Raw genomic sequence first — 17,079 nt, 5'->3', positions numbered from 1 at the left:
CTGCTATGTCGCCAACCACCAGACCAGGCTGCCCAGAGCCACATCCAGCCTAGCCTTGAATGCTTCCAGGGATGGGGCATCCACAGCCTCCTTGGGCAACCTGCTGCAGTGTGTTACCACCCTCTGTGTGGAAAAACGTCCTCCTAGTATCTAATCTAAACCTCTCCTGTCTCAGTTTAAAACCATTTCCCGTTGTCCTATCACTATCCCCACTCGCGGTCATTTTCCCTTCTGTTTATACACTCCTTTCAAGTTTTCACTAGTGTTGACTGTGTAGGGAAAAAATACTTTTTAAACTCGTAAAATGTGTTTTTGACTTTTTTTTCCCTCATCCATTGCCGTCTGTGTTTCTGCAGTGAAATGCTGTTTTAGCTTCATAAATGGAGCATGGCAGCCAGTTTCGAAGTGGAGTTAAAAGATTACACCTTAATTGGAATAAGTGCAGTTTCTCTGCACGGTAGAAGTTTCTATGTTGCTGAGCTTCTATTTAGTTGACAGGCTAGTATTTGAAACATTTGTATTTCCTTTGCTTGGAAAGAATCTTGCCTTTAGGAGTTCTAGACTGGCCTTCAGTTGTCACAAAGTAACCCAAACTTGTATATCCCTTCTCCAGTAAGGAGTCTTTGTGGTTTTGTATTTTATTTGCATGTGTTTCTGGCTACCAACTGTATGGCCATTTGGATAATCTTATGCCTGACTGTATCTTGATGCAGAGAAAGGAAAAGGTAGGTTTTGGCACTGCTCATATGAATAACCTTGAGCCTGTATGGGAGCTGTTCCTTTAAGAGTGGCTATGCATTGAAAATTGTGTATTATGGATGAAGTTAGAGAGGCAGGAAGGTTTTCACTTCTCCTTTGACAGCATAGGTCTAGACAGTAATTTACTCAGCAGCGCTTTTGAAGTGATGTTTTCGTTTTGCAAACGTTTCACTAAAGCCTGTTGAAAAGTAGATGTAAAAAAGGTTGTGAAGGACTGGAGAGAAGCAGTAAAACTAGGATGACAGTTGAAGTCTGGTGACAGCTGGTGACTTTACTTGTCAATTGGTTTCCTTTCTCTGAGCCACCTTGTTGGCAGCAATGTTGATGCTGCCAAGAGCAATGGTAAGTAGCTTCTCCAACTGCTTCTTTCATAAGCTTTCAATCTACAACTTTTCTTTGGTACTGTAATCCTACTGTGCTGCAGGGAGTGATACTTATATACGGAGGCATGAGTTGAGACATTCGTATATTTTGTTTGTATTCAGGGACAGATAGTATCCTCTATGTCAGTAGCATTAGCAGTGAGGGCAGGGCTTTGAATAAAGATTCAGCCTCCAGCACTCACTGCATCAGGCCATCTTGGATACCATCACTGTTGCCACTGTATGTTGTGTGCTGTAGAAAGCTCTCTTGATACTGTGCTGGAGTTGTTAGTGAATGGAAATAACATTTTCTGTTGAGAAGAGAGTAAATAGCAAAGTCTGCTACAGGAAATTGTATTTCTCTCCACTTTTTAATATGAGAATATGCACGTCACCATTGTGACTATACTTGCCATAATTGTGTTCCTTCAGCTCTCTAGCCTGCTTTGATATTTTGTATGCAACTGGTCAGTGCTTTTCTAGTTGATGAAGACTGTACACACTGTGATTCATGTTATGTCTTTTGGATTTATGGTTGTTATATTATGAAGAGCTTGATGTTTCAGGTTTGTGGAGTATTGGACTTTGCTTCTAAGAAATAATCTGGTTTTTATTGTACTGTTTGTATTATAACTAACTTTTCTACCCACCATCTCTGCATCCTCTGGTAGTCTCTCCAACCTTGCATTCTTATTTCATATGATGATGTTTTTATCTACTTTATGCTGAAGCAGGTCTCATGGTTAGCATTTGCCTTAGACTACTGTCATCAACCAGATCAGCTATCAACTAGTATCTTGGGATTCTTTCAGCTTTCATGTTTAAGTCTGATTCTGTTGCTCTATGCAGCTTATTAAGGTTTTTTTTAGTACTTTAAATTCTCTGGAGTTATCTGTTCTTTTTGGGTAAATATATACTGGTTTTTTTGATAACCCGTTACAAAGCCAAAATTGAGCTGATTTCTGGTGTGCTTGCTTATTTGTATCAGATTCCACATGTGATATCTGTATCTGTCTTCTGAGGTACCTCAATAGAGAAGACTGCCATGCTTGTTTTTGAAAATGATCTGTTTTATTAATATGTGGATAAGTATCTGAAAATAAATGGATAAGGAAACAGCAAAGTAGAATTCATTTAGTTTAAGATAGAACTGTACTTGTTTTTCAACTCTTACACTTTCTCTTTTAATGTATCACATAGAAAAATATTAATGCTTCCTTTTGTCCTTTCTCCGTCTTTCTGTAGTGGACCAGATCTATCACCTAGCATCTCCTGCTTCACCTCCAAATTACATGTATAATCCTATAAAAACATTAAAGACCAACACTATTGGGACATTAAACATGCTGGGTAAGTAGAAACCTTTTTTTCTTCTTACTTAACAATGTTACATTGTAATATGATGTAGACAGAGTTCATAGTGGGGAAGGACTGAGTACATGAGTCAAGAGTGCTAAAGAAGGTGCTACTTCAAGAATAGCATGTTTTTTTCTTCAGGAAAGTTGTACTTTTCCCTTAACTATACCTGCAGGTGAGTTCTGGCAATGTGGGAGCTCATCTAGCAAAGTAACAGGACTTCCATACCTGTACCTTGGCTATGGTCTAATGCCTATGCAGTGGTTACAGAAATCACAGGAACAGCTAAGAGCCTGGGATGTTAATAGCAGAGTTGTGCCAGGGACTACACTTCTTACTTTGGTGACAGTGGGACACTGCCACGTTGGTCATGAGTGACTGGTTTTTTTCCACTGCAGCAAACACTGAGCTATGTGAAAGGTCTTGAAGCCTTTACTACTTTTTCCTCTCATCTTTAATCTGTTCAGCATATGCTCCAGCTTGTACTAGCTGTCAGAGATTGACTGAGAATAAGGGGAAAAAAGCCATGCTGGACTCTACTTCATCTCTCATTTGGTATGCTAGTGAATTCAACTAATAGAATTACATGATTTAGATGCAGTGTGATATCAGGCGTTTGTACAGCATAGGTGAGTTGCTACAGCATAGATTTCATTCAGTGGACATGTTAACTTGCAGCCCATAAGGTTATTGAAATGGAGAACAGAATAATCTCAAGAGCTGTGTACATTCATTCAGAGTGTTTAACAGAGTAGTAACTACAAATAATAAGAAAATGTTTTTTGTCCTTTAACATGTTGTAGTATAACATGTTGTCCTATAACTGTTCAGGTTTGTTATGTAACATAACTTTCTGTTCTGTTAGCCATGATGCAGTGTGTTGTTTCAAGATTCTCATTTAGTGTCTGGAATGATTTATGCTTCCTTGACCTTTACTTAGGTGTGATGTATCAAGTTATTTGGTCGTAGTTCAGTTTAACTTTTAGTCATAGAACTGAACACATCACACATGTAGATGTTGTTCTGCTGTTTCTCGAGTCTCCTAGCTTGAGATTGGGAACTACAGATACAAGTTACATCTAGATTTATATATTGAGAGAAACTGAATTTGCTTTAAATGCAGCACAAACCGGTATTGCACTAAAGCAGTTAGTGTCACTGAAAGATTCTTGTGCTTGCTCAAGTATGTTCTTTCTCTGTTTCCCAAAATTTAGGGTTAGCCAAACGTGTTGGAGCACGACTGCTGCTGGCCTCTACATCAGAGGTGTATGGAGGTAAGAATAAGTGTGTAGAGCTCTTGAAATGTAAATAGTGAAGGGGCTTTACATGCCCTTAGATGAACAGTAGGTACTTGTCACTGTCTTAGCTTGATTTCTGTTGTTCTGTGACTTTTGTATGGCATTAATTCGTCCATAATCATGTCTTTGAGCAGTGTAAAAACTGGGAAGAGTTGATCAAAGTTATCAGTTTTTTCATTAGCCTGTAATGCTGGGAAGTTCCATGGTAATATATGCAAACTTCAAACCCATTTGAAAAGGAAAAAGACTGCACAAATCAATCTCATCATGAGGAAACATAACAAATGACTGTATTGTTTCATATGGAGCGTTCGTGCAGGCACACACATGCCTTCTAGGACATTTTTATTTGGTTGCTTAGTTTTGTTTGGATTGAGGACTCTTGCATTAAATCTAACCAGAGGATTGTCTAGCTTGAACATGGCTGGAGTTGGCTAATAAGAAGTGCTTAGACTGAATTAGGAGAAAAATAGCAAGTACATCGTGATGCCTAACTCTGTTCTTTTGTTGGGAAATGCAATGCTTGTCCATCTTGTTCGTTGTTTTCCTCATGTTTTATAAAAATTGAAGTTACTTTATTTCTAAATACAGTAAAAAAAGTTCTGTGTGAGTAACCAATATTTTCTTGGAATTTGGTTAGTTTTTACACCAGAAAGTTGAATTTAACCCTCTCTTCCCAGCCTCTTATTGGAAAGCTGTTGAGGGCTGTTGTTTACCTGTACTCTGTGATCTTAGTAGAGACCTGTGTCTTCTGTAACTGTTTTTTTCATAGTTATAGTGAATATACTTTTAATGAATAGTGTTGAAACTTGGTGTTTTTTAAATACATAACTCTGAGAGATGCTGATAAACTGTCTTAACATCAGTGATCTACCAGAATATTAATTATACTATCATCATTTTGACAGAAGGTTATATAAAGTGTTTCCTTTCCCTCATAGATCCTGAAGTCCACCCTCAAAATGAGGATTACTGGGGTCATGTGAATCCAATAGGTCCAAGAGCCTGCTATGATGAAGGAAAGCGAGTTGCAGAGACCATGTGCTATGCATACATGAAGCAGGTATAAAATTTGTGTCAAATTCAGTGGATTTTCTGTAACAAGGAAGACCAAATTAATGGAAGCTGTAGTATTTGTATTTAGGGGTAGGAGAGCATAAGAGAATGTCATGAGTAGTGTTCCTGCTGTGGCTGTAAAAGCTGTGCTTTCTTTAATGCAGAAGTTTTATTGCTCTTGTCTTTTGTTATTTCAGATGAGCAGTGTTCAAGAAAATGTGTTTTAGTCTTCGATAGACTTATTACATCTCCCAGGGTAATAGTTTTTAAACTGATGGAACTAAGATGACCTTATGAATTCAGGAGCCAAATAACAGATTGCTTTAAGTTGGTCTTGTGCTAAAATGCTTTGCTGAATACAACAGTTACTGATAAATGTGGGACATCTAGTGAGCATAATTGAAGTCAGAATATGTGGGCATAAATGAGGAATTCTTTAATAGGTACTCATATAAAAGCAATGTATTCTAAATTGCTTTAGAAATATCTTTAAAAATAGGTAGGTATAAATATAACCCTTAATGAAAGATGTGAATCTTTTGTGATGTATTATGCTTTTTTCAGCTAAGTACAGTAACATGGAGATTAAAATGCAATTTAAAAATGCAATTTAAACACATTTCAAAAATGACACAGGCCAATTTCCCTAAGTTTCATAGTACCAAATAGAAACTCATAACTAACTAACCCAGCAGTTAAGACAATCTACATGCATGCATGTGAGTCTTGTCTAATTTAATTGCTATTCTACTATTCTCCAGAAGACTATTCAATTATAAGATGTGGCACATTGAAGAAAGCCATCTCACTGTTCTTGGTGTTTGCAGCCTTAATACACAAAGGAAAAAATCAATTGTAGAGTTTTAAAACTTGAAATAGTGTTTTTAAAAACATGAAGACAAAATTGACCTTAAAAGCGAGGAATTTAGGGGTGTTGTTTTTGTGCAGAGGATGTAGAAAATTTTCACTTCTTCTGCTAAACAGAAGGTAATTCTTAAGGTTCCTACCTTCTTTGTTCTCCTTTAAATCATTGAACATTTAAAAATGATTAAACATCTTAAAATATTAAAGTTTGGTGTGGTGGTGCTGTTCATGTCTTCTGTATTTCACTGTAGCAAAATATTCCCTTGGGTCTGGAAATCTGGTTTGCAGTTGAATATTACAGTTGTTGGTTTTTTTTGTTTTTTTTGTTTTTTGTGAGAAATTCTTTTGCTGTAGGGTGTTGAGTTTCCCGTGAGTTTATAGTATACATTACAACATTCTTTTTAGAAGGATGAGCTAGGTCATCTTGAAAATCATGGGCTTGCCTTTTAAAACCACAGAATGACTTAATCCCAGAAGATCTATGCAGGAGTTGCAATGACTTGTAAAGGTTTGTATGGTGGAACTGCTGCTCGCACGTGCTTTAATTGAATACACATGATGTGAGTAAGCTCTCTGTCGTATGAGCAGCTCTGTCAGGTTCACTTTGTTCTTGATTATGGATTAGTGAAGTCTGCCTGAATTTGCCCCACCTTCCTGCATATTCCAAAACACTGAGTTGGCTTTTTTCATAGTGCAGATGGTATATTTAATAGCAGTGGAAATATTATCCTTTGTGAGGAGGAAGATTTGACTTATGCTATGAAAATGAGTATTGTGCAGTTTTGGAAGGAGGGGGTCAAATAGGAGTGTCGTAGCCCAAAGCAATTGGGTTTACAGGATTTGTCAGTAAAATATTTTCAGAATTTTCTCAAAATAATAATAATAATAATAATAATAATAAATAAAGGGCAACAAGCAAACTTACCATGTCTTAAAATGTTTTCCTTCATTGTATACCTTCTTAGGTATGTTAAATATCTAATCATGCTTCTTAAGATATAGAATAAAAACTAACTTTAACATTATACTTCCAGATAGGCTGTTTGAATCAGAATAGTTCTTGAATTAATTCAGAGGGGAGTCTTTGTTCAGAGTTCCTCAGTATTTCTCTTCACTACTTTGAACCTTTGAGTTAAGCAGTTCTTGACTTAATCTCCTGTTCACAACTGCTGACTTCAAACATGCTTTGTAGAGCTTCCTTATCGAGGAGTTCAAGCATAGCAGTAGCATTCAGTAAGATAGAAACGCTTTCTAGAAAGCGAAGAGTTGAAATGTTTGCTGGAGAAATGCACGGCTCAAGGAACACAAAGTGTGTACACAGGGTCACGTCATCTCATGTGAAGCACTGGAGCGTGCAGTTTGAGATGGTGTTTACTATGAGCTTCCAGGAGCAGTTGTCCCTCCTTAAATTTATATGGGAGCATAGATCAGCCTCTTAGATTAGGCTACATGTAGATGTGGAAATACCTACTTTGCAAATTTTCTCAGGCTGTGGGAGGTTGTAGTTCCTTTACCTTGTTCATCTGGAAATTAAGTTGCATCCTTTGATTCAAACTTCAGTTTCCCTGCCCATCAGCTTTGTTTTCAGTGCTTTCTAACTCTCCCTCCAGGAAAGCTTTATTTCAGCACTTAATTGCCCCTAGAAAATGCAGGACATGGTTTTGAAAATCTCTTAAATCAACAGCTTTAGTTCCATCCTAGATTCTTCTTATCTTTTTTGCTGTTCTGCAAATCTTTCCTAATCCTACTAGTGCTTTTTTACTTTAACATGAAGTGTACGCTGGTGAATTTCTTGGATCAGATGTGATGTGATTGCATGGCTGGCAGTTTTCCTTCACCACAGAACTTGTAGTACCAGCATTTTCCAGAATGAGCAGAGTTCTCTTATACAAGCGGTAAGATCTTCCTGAAAACTGTTAAAGGGATTTGAAGTGGAAAGAGGTCGGAGAGAGGTGAGGAGGAGTTTAAACACATATTATTGCAGTTTGAATTCTGGGCCTTGTTCAGGAGTTGCCATTCAGTATGCTGGTAACTTCAGAAATCTGTGGTTGGAATTACTGGTCTGCCTAGAAGACCAGAATTCACATACACTCTGCTCTGTGACTTAATTTAAACTCTAGTCACAATCTGACGCTGCCTACATGATGGGAATCTGGTATGTTTGCTTAAGCATATTGTAAATACAACTTGTACCTTAGTGTATTAGGGCACTTCGTGAGCTGGATTTAATCTCTTATCCTTTTGGTCTATTAGGAAGTTCTCCAGACCTGAAGCAGTGCTTCTGCTCACCATGGAATAGCGCAGGGAAATTCTTAATTTTCTTCTACCATTTTTACCCCTTCTTTTTCATAGTGCCTGTATGACTTCACAAGCTTCAGTGGTAGCAGGTAGGTTTAATTGTATGTGAGACAATGATGGTTTTCAAATTGCCTTAGCATACCTTAGGTCTACCAATTAAGAATTGCATTGGATGCCTTTCTTAGCATGCAGAAGTGAACTGAGTAATGATAACTGAATATTAAGTATAACTTGGGTTGTGCTTTGCACTATAGAATATTCTGGAGTCAGGACTGTGAAAACTCAAGGTGTCAATGGATTTTAACAGGTAGCAGAAGAAAACAAAAGCAAACAAGGAATGGAGTTTGTTTTACTAACGAGAGGATAACATACACAGACTGATGTTGAAATCAGTTAATTATAGAAGCGCATTGCAATTACAGCCCTAGGGTGATTTCCTGTTGCATATTGAGTTATGCTTTTATTCCTAATCTTTAATTCACAAAATGAGTTGGTTTCAGTAGTCATGAAAAGCCTTGATGTAAAATGCAGGGGTAATGAAAACTTGATTGAATTGCAACTGAAAAGGCAATCAATAGAGAATAACTGTAGTTAATGAGTAAATAGGTAGGAAACACGTAGCTGTGTTGGAATAAAGGAGTTCTCTTCTAAATGTCTTCTATGTGTTTATCTTGTGTTCTCTAATTATTGTTAGTTGCTTCCTTGATACTCATTATAGTTGGTTATTTTTAATCATTCAGCATTCTTTTTAGTGTTGTCATATGTAGTTCTCAAGCAGTTTGCTTAAGAGATGATGCAAAATTGGTGCCTTTTGTGGATGGATGGAGATGGTTTATCTATGGTGATAGCAGCAGGAGGAATTATATCTCATCAGTATAATAGTTAAAAGAACAGTTCTTTAATGCCACAGATAACAGTTACTTTTGGGATGCATATATAGGCAAAGCTAAGCAGTAGCCATAAAAAGTATCTTGGAACTCTTTAGATCTTTTTTAGGAACCACTTAGAAGAGTTTCGCATGCAGGAATAGAAGGAGGCGAAGGTTGGAGTAGGAGTCTATACAGACAAAATCAGCACCTCAGGCACTGCCTGTATTGAAGAAGATATAAGATGCTTCAGCCATTCTTGCTGCAATGCTGACTGAAACCTTTAATGTGCAAGTGTCATTACCACAGTTAGTGTTCTGTTATGTGAAAATTGGGTAGGTAAGATGGTGGGGAAAGCAAATACATTCACAGTTCCTTTCCTCTGCAAAGTTTGAGAGCATTCACACTGTTGTGTTAATATTCTCCATAAACATGGCAATTCCATTGAAAATTTCAAGTACTATTTTTTGGTCACTTCTATCATCCTAATTAAGTATTTCTATTTTAAATGAGGAAACAGCGCTGTTTGCAGTGGTTATAACTTCATGAGGGAAGTGAGGCAAAAGCAGAAGTAGAACTTTGTAATGTCTGGGGCATTATCATAAAAATGCAGCCTGTCTTTTCACTGTATCATTAGTAGTAAAAGCTCCTCTGTAATTGGAGAGTTCTGCTTTTAGAATGCATTCCTGAATCGTGTTGGTTGTTGTATCTGAATTGTCAGGGCTTTATTATACAAACATAGCATGTATGAAGTTGAAAGCTCTCTTCCGTCAGTGCAACTGCACTGTTTTTCCAAATTATGTGAAGATAAATCAGGAAAAAGATGTCTGGTCATCTTACCCCTATTCAGGCAAAATGGCTTTTTGTTGCAGAATTTCCTTTACTGTTTCTACCTGTTCTTTACTGGTAACAATTACTCAATAACCTTGTACTTTAGACAAGGTCAAAGCCTGGGACTAAGGGAATACAGGTATCCTGAGGCATGTCTGAATGCTTTCTGTAATCTCTGTGCTCAAAGTTTTGTTGTCGTGTTTTTCTTTTTTCCCTGCTGTGCTGAAAGAAATCCTGTTTTCTGATTTCCCTCAGGTAACAGGAGAACTTGGTTCCTTTGTTCCTGATACTACTGTACTGTTGTGTGTAAACTGAATTCTAAAGTCAAGGAGACTTTGAGCTTTTTTTTTTATTCCGAGACTGACTCCACTCAGCTGGTTTAGCAAGTGTATGAATAAGAATATATTCATAGCATCATTCATCTGTTGATGGAAAGTGTTGTTTCTGATGCTTTTCTTTTCAATTTAGTATACCTCTTATTTTTGTCTGTAAGATGCGTCTTCCTCATTCAGCCGTCATTGCTCTAAATCCATTGATAAGGCACTGCCTTTTACCTCTAACTGTTCTTTTCATACCGTACATGAGTATAGCTCTGCAGAACTCTGTCACACAGAAGACTAAAATAGTTTGAAACACGTACTGTTGGTTGTTAAGGAGTATTTCCGACCCTTAATGGGAGCTGTGTTAAAGCTCTCATTCACTGGATTTTATTACACTGTTTATGTTAACTGCCTCCTCATGTTCCAAAACCACACTGTTCAGTAAAATACTGAAGCTAAAATCCCTATCTGAAGGGGGTACCCTAATAATTCAGGCACATATGCACTTTAGTGGGTACACATCTCTTCCTAACAGCAGTAACTCCCATCCAAGTGCTGTTAGAACAGACTTGTGCCTGTTTTCATTGGCCATATACAACACTTAGAAGAGATAAACAAGCTGAGGCGAATGCTAGAAATAAAACATTTTAGCAGAAAGATCAAAGTAATTGTATGAGGAGACCTTGAACTGGTGTGATAGCTTCTCTAATCTGGGAAGTGTCTAACTATAAACATGGTGATATTCAACCATAAGTTGAGAGTGCTGGAGATATGTCTGGATTGTGTTCAAGAAGCTGCATTCCACCAAATGTAATTAGGACAATTGTGATTGCCCTTCTTAGTACGTCTAGAGGCTTACCTTGAACTGAGCCTTGGGGTTAGAATATCGTGGCTTAAAAATGTGCTATGGATGGATCCTGGTGTTACTGTGCTTAATGATTACGATTCAGGACTTGGGGAAATAAAAATCAGAGTTAATTAGTGATCTCATTGATGAAGAATATGAGTCACTAGGAAGGTGACTAATACAATGAGGGATGCAGGTAGCAGTCATAGTAGTTATAGCTGAAGTACTAGTAAAGACTTGTATCAGTTCAGAGTGCTATCCGTGCAGCTGTCTGGGCATTCCTTGCAAGATTATTTTTTTGGTCCATGAAATTCATTTTCTGTTGGAAAACAGACAATTGCAGCTTTCTCTCTCCTGATTTTCCATGCAGAGCGTTCTAATTCATTCCTGCTGTTTAGGTGTATCCACAGACTTTACAAGGAGGAAATGTTTAGCCCTCTTAATTAGTGAGATGAACTTGCCTGGGATCCTCAATGAAATGTGGCCACAGCTTATTATGTTTGTACTGGTAAATAAGAGTGAACTGAAGTGTTTTGATAGCTCACAATGTTGCATTTTGCTGGCTTGCTCCCAGTCTCTTCGTGGGCTGCTCAAGGAACTTTCTCCCTTAAGCAGTGAAGACAGAAGCCAGATGACCACATTTGATCTCATCATCAGGGATTAGTCTCATGCTCTCTTTTGTTGAGCAGTATAAACATAGGACAAAGAAATTTCCTCCTTTCTCCTGGGCCATAATAAAAAATATGTACCTGAGTTACTGACAGGAGTCCAAGGAAGTAATTGACTTTACTAGAGGGAGTATTGTGAAGGTGGTCAACTGTAAGTAGTAACACATTGATATTCAGAGTAAAGGGTGTAGTTAAGAGAGTTCCAGTAGTGTTTGTAGGCAGCTACTGAAGGAATCACCTCAAAGGAGATATTCATGAAATGGTAGAAGAAAATTTAGAACAGTATCGGCACCAAGATCTATTTCTGGAAGAGTTTCTTTTGAGAAGACAGATCACAGTTTTACAGGCACAAATTGGGAATCTGCTGCAGGGAAAACAGATTTTCAAAGCAGGTTGCTGCCTGGAATAGCTTTGCTAGACAATGCTATAAATAAAAGGTTAGTGATTTTAAAATACAGCATTACGGGTTTTTGCAGATGGAATAAATGAAAGGGAGGAGAAATACTGGATTCACTGTGATGATGAGGAAGTGCTTATACAGTATGTGTTGTTTCTCTTTTTTAGAGCCCTTACTATTTTCCATCCAATACTGGAAAACAAGGCTGCTGCTGTAGCTTGTGCAGTACAAGAGAGCTTTTTGGTTAGCATTGTTTAATGAGTTATTTTTATCTTGAGTACTAGCTTCCAAGTGTCTCATTTTCAGTACTTGTTATTAATGGCAATGTCTGAAAAGCTCACATGAAATACAATCCCTCTCTGGAGGAGTCAGTGTCCTTTTAAGCCAGAGTGTTGGGGAAAACGGAAGAACAAGAAACTCTGCCAGAGTATATTTTCAGATACAGAGGAGGCTTTGGGAATGGCAGTGTAATATCCTGCTGGAACTGTATGCTTGACATGCTTTTTTAGCTGCAAATGAGTGTGTTCCCAGATGATGCATTTTGCACAGGAAGGAGTTTCTGCTCTTCTCAGGGTATCTCAGCAGAGTGAAGCACATGTTGCGAGGTTATTTTTTGGCTGTTATGGACCGAAGCTTAGTGTATGAGAATGATCCAAGCTTTTCATATGGCACAAAGGTTATCTGCCTGGCTAGTGTTAGCTTACAACGTATCTGCAAATATAAATAGCATTTCCTCATGGAGTTTGAAACCTTACCTGCATGTAAGCAGAACTTAATGTTGCTTGGCCTTCTCCCTAACAAGGATGTTGGGCTCTACCTTTGCTACTTGGTCTTTCCCATTTGTCAACACCGTGTAATACCTGAAGTGTTAAATGTGCTTTTTGCCTCTCTCACCTGCACATCTAAAAAATGGTAATGCTACCATTTTCACAAAACTGCTTTGATGATTCATTTGTTTGTGCATCAATTGGATCTTAATGCCTTCCTCTCTTACTTGTATCAATCACTCACTTGCTAACATCTCTTTACAGCATAACTTGCTGCTCTAAGTTCATCCAGAACCAAATGAATGCTTGTGAAGGCCAAGCATCCTTCTACAGGTTTTATCATGAACTGTTGCTTGTCCGAATGATTCAGTGTCAATAAACAGGAAGTATTGGTTGAGATTACTTCTGTTCTGCAGTCTCCCATTGTTAAAATTCTTTGTCCAGACTGTTTCCCAGTTTCACATTTGTTGTGTTTTACTTTGAAACTTTGCAAAATATCCTCCTGAAAGACCTTGAGGGAGTGACAGAAATGCTTCTTGGTGGAAAAAAGTTAAGGCATTGAAAGACCTGTACTATAATCCATGAATTTTTACAGCTTAATAAGTAGCAGGGAGCTGAGAAACATGACTGTGGCTACAAAGCCTCTTCATAGCACTGGTAAATACACTTATCTGAAACATTCAGTTCTAATCTCATGTAGTGCTACCCTGGTAGTATATCTAGTGATTGTGAGACTCCTTAAACCTTGGGAAGAAAAAGTTCTTGTTGAATTGGTACTACTGGAAGTCTTAAAGCTCTTGTTAGAGGAAAGTGCTTGTATTGAAATCATCATCTGTTCTAGCACTGACATAGAATTTGCATTGCAAATACAGAGAAACTAGCGTAAATTATCTTGCTGTATGCACTGCAGTTTCCAGTAGCATTGATGAGAGGTTAAAAGTGTTTCATGGTGGGAAAGCAATGCATTTTAAATCCGCAGAATGAATTCTTAAGAGAAGATTTTGGATAGGGGAGAGTTAATTTGCTCTTTTGGCAAGAAAGAAATGCTTACTAATGTAGTAACATTTTTTTTCTCCTCTGACTGCAGGAAGGAGTTGAAGTAAGGGTTGCCAGAATATTCAATACCTTTGGTCCTCGAATGCATATGAATGATGGTAGAGTTGTCAGTAATTTCATCCTACAAGCTCTCCAGGGAGAACCACTAACAGTAAGTAATGACTTGTTGCTGACATGAAGAGTTGTGTTCTCTATATTCTATGTTCACGTGCTATGATGGAGGCTGGATTTTAGAAAACATTGAGGGTTTCCTTCTCTAAAGTTAAAAAAAAAATTAAGTAAATTGCAGAATATCATGGTCGTGTTTATAGAATTGTATGTGCAAAGATGTGTTCTGTTGACTGTATTGATATTGCATCATCAGGGAGAAACAAGCTGCAACCTAGGAAAGTATTTTAGTCATCGTAAACTTGAATCTCTTATGCCACAACATTTCCTTGTGGTCAGGTTTAGACTACAGTGGCTTTGTACTATTTCTTGTTGAGGAACTTCCTCTAAACCATTTTTGGAAGGTAGACATCTAAATGTCTTTTTGCAGGCTTAGGTGTCAGTCTGACATTCCATGAGTAACAGAACATTAAAGGCCTTCCAACTGCGTTGCATAAAGCAGGCCAGGACTGCTTTTTGTTGCCATTGACAACTGGTGTGGCATGGCCCACATCTATGCAGCTACATTTTGTTTTCAAAACAAGTTGGCACATCCAGACTGTTTGCTTAGAATGGTTCTTGGCTTTTGATAATGCTTACACAGTTTTACAACATCGGGAGAGCAAGTGGTGGCATGGGCCAAAACTCTGCCAAAAATGCTGCTGATAGTCTGCTAGCAACACAGATAGTGCCTGATTTATGTCCTAATCCTGTTTAGTTTGCTACTGTAAAATGATGAACACATATAAAATAAATGGAAGAAGATATCTTGAGATAGGGAGAGAAGTTCTTTGGATTCTGAGTTCAGTTGTGAGCTTGTGGAAAAATATACAGTGTATCTGACAAATAGTAGAATTTCATATGAAGTTTGTTAATGTTGCCTAGATTACAAGGGCGAAGTGCGAGGAAATCACTCAAAGGACTCTTGTTCTGATAAGCCAGTAAAGTGCTAAATAATATATAACTGATAAAAAAACAATAAATGACAAAATTTGCCCTTCCAGGGGATAACTGTTTTAAGACAGAGATAGGATTCCATCTACAGGAGACTGTAAAATACACAATTCAGCCAGGACTTCTGCTGGGATCTTGAAGACACGTCACCAAATCACAGAACTTACCCGGGTTGCGAAGGACCATTGCTAAGGATTTCACTGTCAGTTCCAACCCCCCCTTGCCTTAGCAGGGCCACCACAACATAGGCCTTTAACAGTCCCCATACAGTCCCAGGAGGGAACAAAGGATGAAAATTGTGCGGCAACATCTAATACCATTCTAAAATTCATTTGGGAATACCTGACAGCTGGAACGGGCCATTTGAAGATCTCTTGTACCCAAGGAATCACCTACCTTCAGCACAGTGATTATTTTGGTCTTCTGTAGTTAAGCATTTGATTTTTAGCTTGCTGTTTGTCAATGGTTGTTCACTCGAGTAGATTTATTACCATTTTTTAACATAACCATCCGTCGATGTTGTCCACCCTGTTACTCCTAGCTGCTGCTGAAGGCTTATTTCAGAGCAACCAGCCTATAATGTGAGTGCTGTGTGCATCCCTCTAAGGTTGTTTTTCCCGCAGAGATTTACTTCTTTTCTACAAAGCGCTGGCAGTGTTCAGGTGTATTTGTGAAGAACATGGTGGCAGCTGTGTGATCGTCACTGAGACTGCAGATGCCAGGGCTCAGTCTGGAGCAGGTGAGAAAGCCAGTGAGCCCATTATGCCACGTCTGTACTGACAAGAGTATTTTCAACACTGATTGGGCTAATTGCACAACTGTGTGTGTTCAGTACAGGTTGGGGAAAAATAATTCTGCCACATAAATTTATGCCCTACCTATTGGGAAGTAAGTGTTTGCCAATATAATTTCTCAGGAATTCTGCTGCTTCTGCGCTGGAGGGGTGAAATTAAGCAATCAGAACAGAGGGAAACATCATCTGCTAATGGTCATCAAAAATAAGCAGTCTGCTCTTAATTTTTTATTTGGCTGGAGTTTTTCATTTCATATTGCTGAATGCTTGTGTCAGGAGACCAACCCTGGGGTTCTTGTAGTTGAAAAATGGCACTGAAGTACAATCTGTTAAAGTATTGTATATCAACAGTAAACTCTGGTTTCCTCCTCCACCCTCCTCAGATCATGGCTAGAATGAAGTGAATTATTTTACAGTGATAATCCATTTCTTGTCTGTACATTAGCACTACAACTGTAGTTTGTTTGGAAATAAATGTTTTTTCAAGGCAGTAAATCTGCTTAGATTGCTGAGAATGAGGGTGTCTATTTATTAATAAGCTTTGGGAATGGAGGATCTGTTAGCAAGGCTGCTGTATGGAAGAAACTGTAGGGATGTTTCTTTGTTTATATTTGTTCGCAGTATCCCAAATTTCATTCTTCATGTCCCAGAAACAACTACTTATTGATGAAAAATGTAAGGCTTTGACAGAAATATGCCCTTCAAACGTGAATGTTGCCAACTGCTATACAGCTAGGGTAATTAGTTGCCCAGATACTGCTTTGTTCTTCCCTTCTATTTGATGATGCCCTAGATTTGGGACTGATTTGTAATGCTTTGTGGGATAGAAAAAATATGTGCAAAAGGCAAGTCTCTGAACCAGTCAGTCCTCTCTTAATGTTATCCTTCTGACATCAGTGCTGCAGGCAGTCCATTAGGTTTCGTATCAGAATGCTCATAAACAAAGTAAGTGCACAGGAGATTATTTTATGGATGTTTTTCTTTTCAAAACATTTTAAAAAATTCCTGTTGAGTTTCATTTTCTTACCCCGAAAGACTTCTCCTGAAAACTGCAGGTTGAGGCTGGTTCTGTTTGTTGCAAGTCAGTGAGCAAGCGGAAGCAGACAAGAATATGGAGCTTCTTGCTTTGAGACTTCTGGTCCTAGTAGGCTGGTCTCTTTTCAGTAGTGCGTGGGGACAGGACTAGGGGTAATGGGATGAAAGTACAGCATAGGAAGTTCTGCATGAATGTGCAGAAGAACTCCTTTACAGTGAGGGCGACGGAGCACTGGAACAGGCTGCCCAGGGAGGTGGTGGAGTCTCCTTCTCTGGAGATATTCAAGACCCACCTGGACGCCTACCTGTGTGACGTGGTGTAGGGAACCTGCTTTGGCAGGGGGGTTGGACTCGATGATCTCTAGAGGTCCCTTCCAACCCCTACGATTCTGTGATTCTCTGACT

General features: G+C 38.4%; 1 protein-coding gene across 1 annotated transcript in view; it reads left to right on the top strand.

Annotated features, from left to right (window-relative positions):
- The window catches only part of UXS1 (UDP-glucuronate decarboxylase 1), a 56,587-nt gene that overhangs the window by 26,281 nt on the left and 13,227 nt on the right, over window positions 1-17,079 (top strand). Inside the window, exons 7-10 of the mRNA XM_015849816.2 lie at window positions 2,367-2,471; window positions 3,692-3,751; window positions 4,717-4,838; window positions 13,777-13,896. Coding sequence (XP_015705302.1) covers window positions 2,367-2,471; window positions 3,692-3,751; window positions 4,717-4,838; window positions 13,777-13,896 — 407 coding nt within the window. The remainder of the gene's footprint in view (window positions 1-2,366; window positions 2,472-3,691; window positions 3,752-4,716; window positions 4,839-13,776; window positions 13,897-17,079) is intronic.

This window comes from Coturnix japonica, chromosome 1, assembly GCF_001577835.2.
Source record: "Coturnix japonica isolate 7356 chromosome 1, Coturnix japonica 2.1, whole genome shotgun sequence".
Taxonomy (NCBI): Eukaryota; Metazoa; Chordata; class Aves; order Galliformes; family Phasianidae; genus Coturnix; species Coturnix japonica.
The sequence above is the reverse complement of the archived record's forward strand: the minus strand, read 5'-3'. Positions and strand labels throughout refer to the sequence as shown.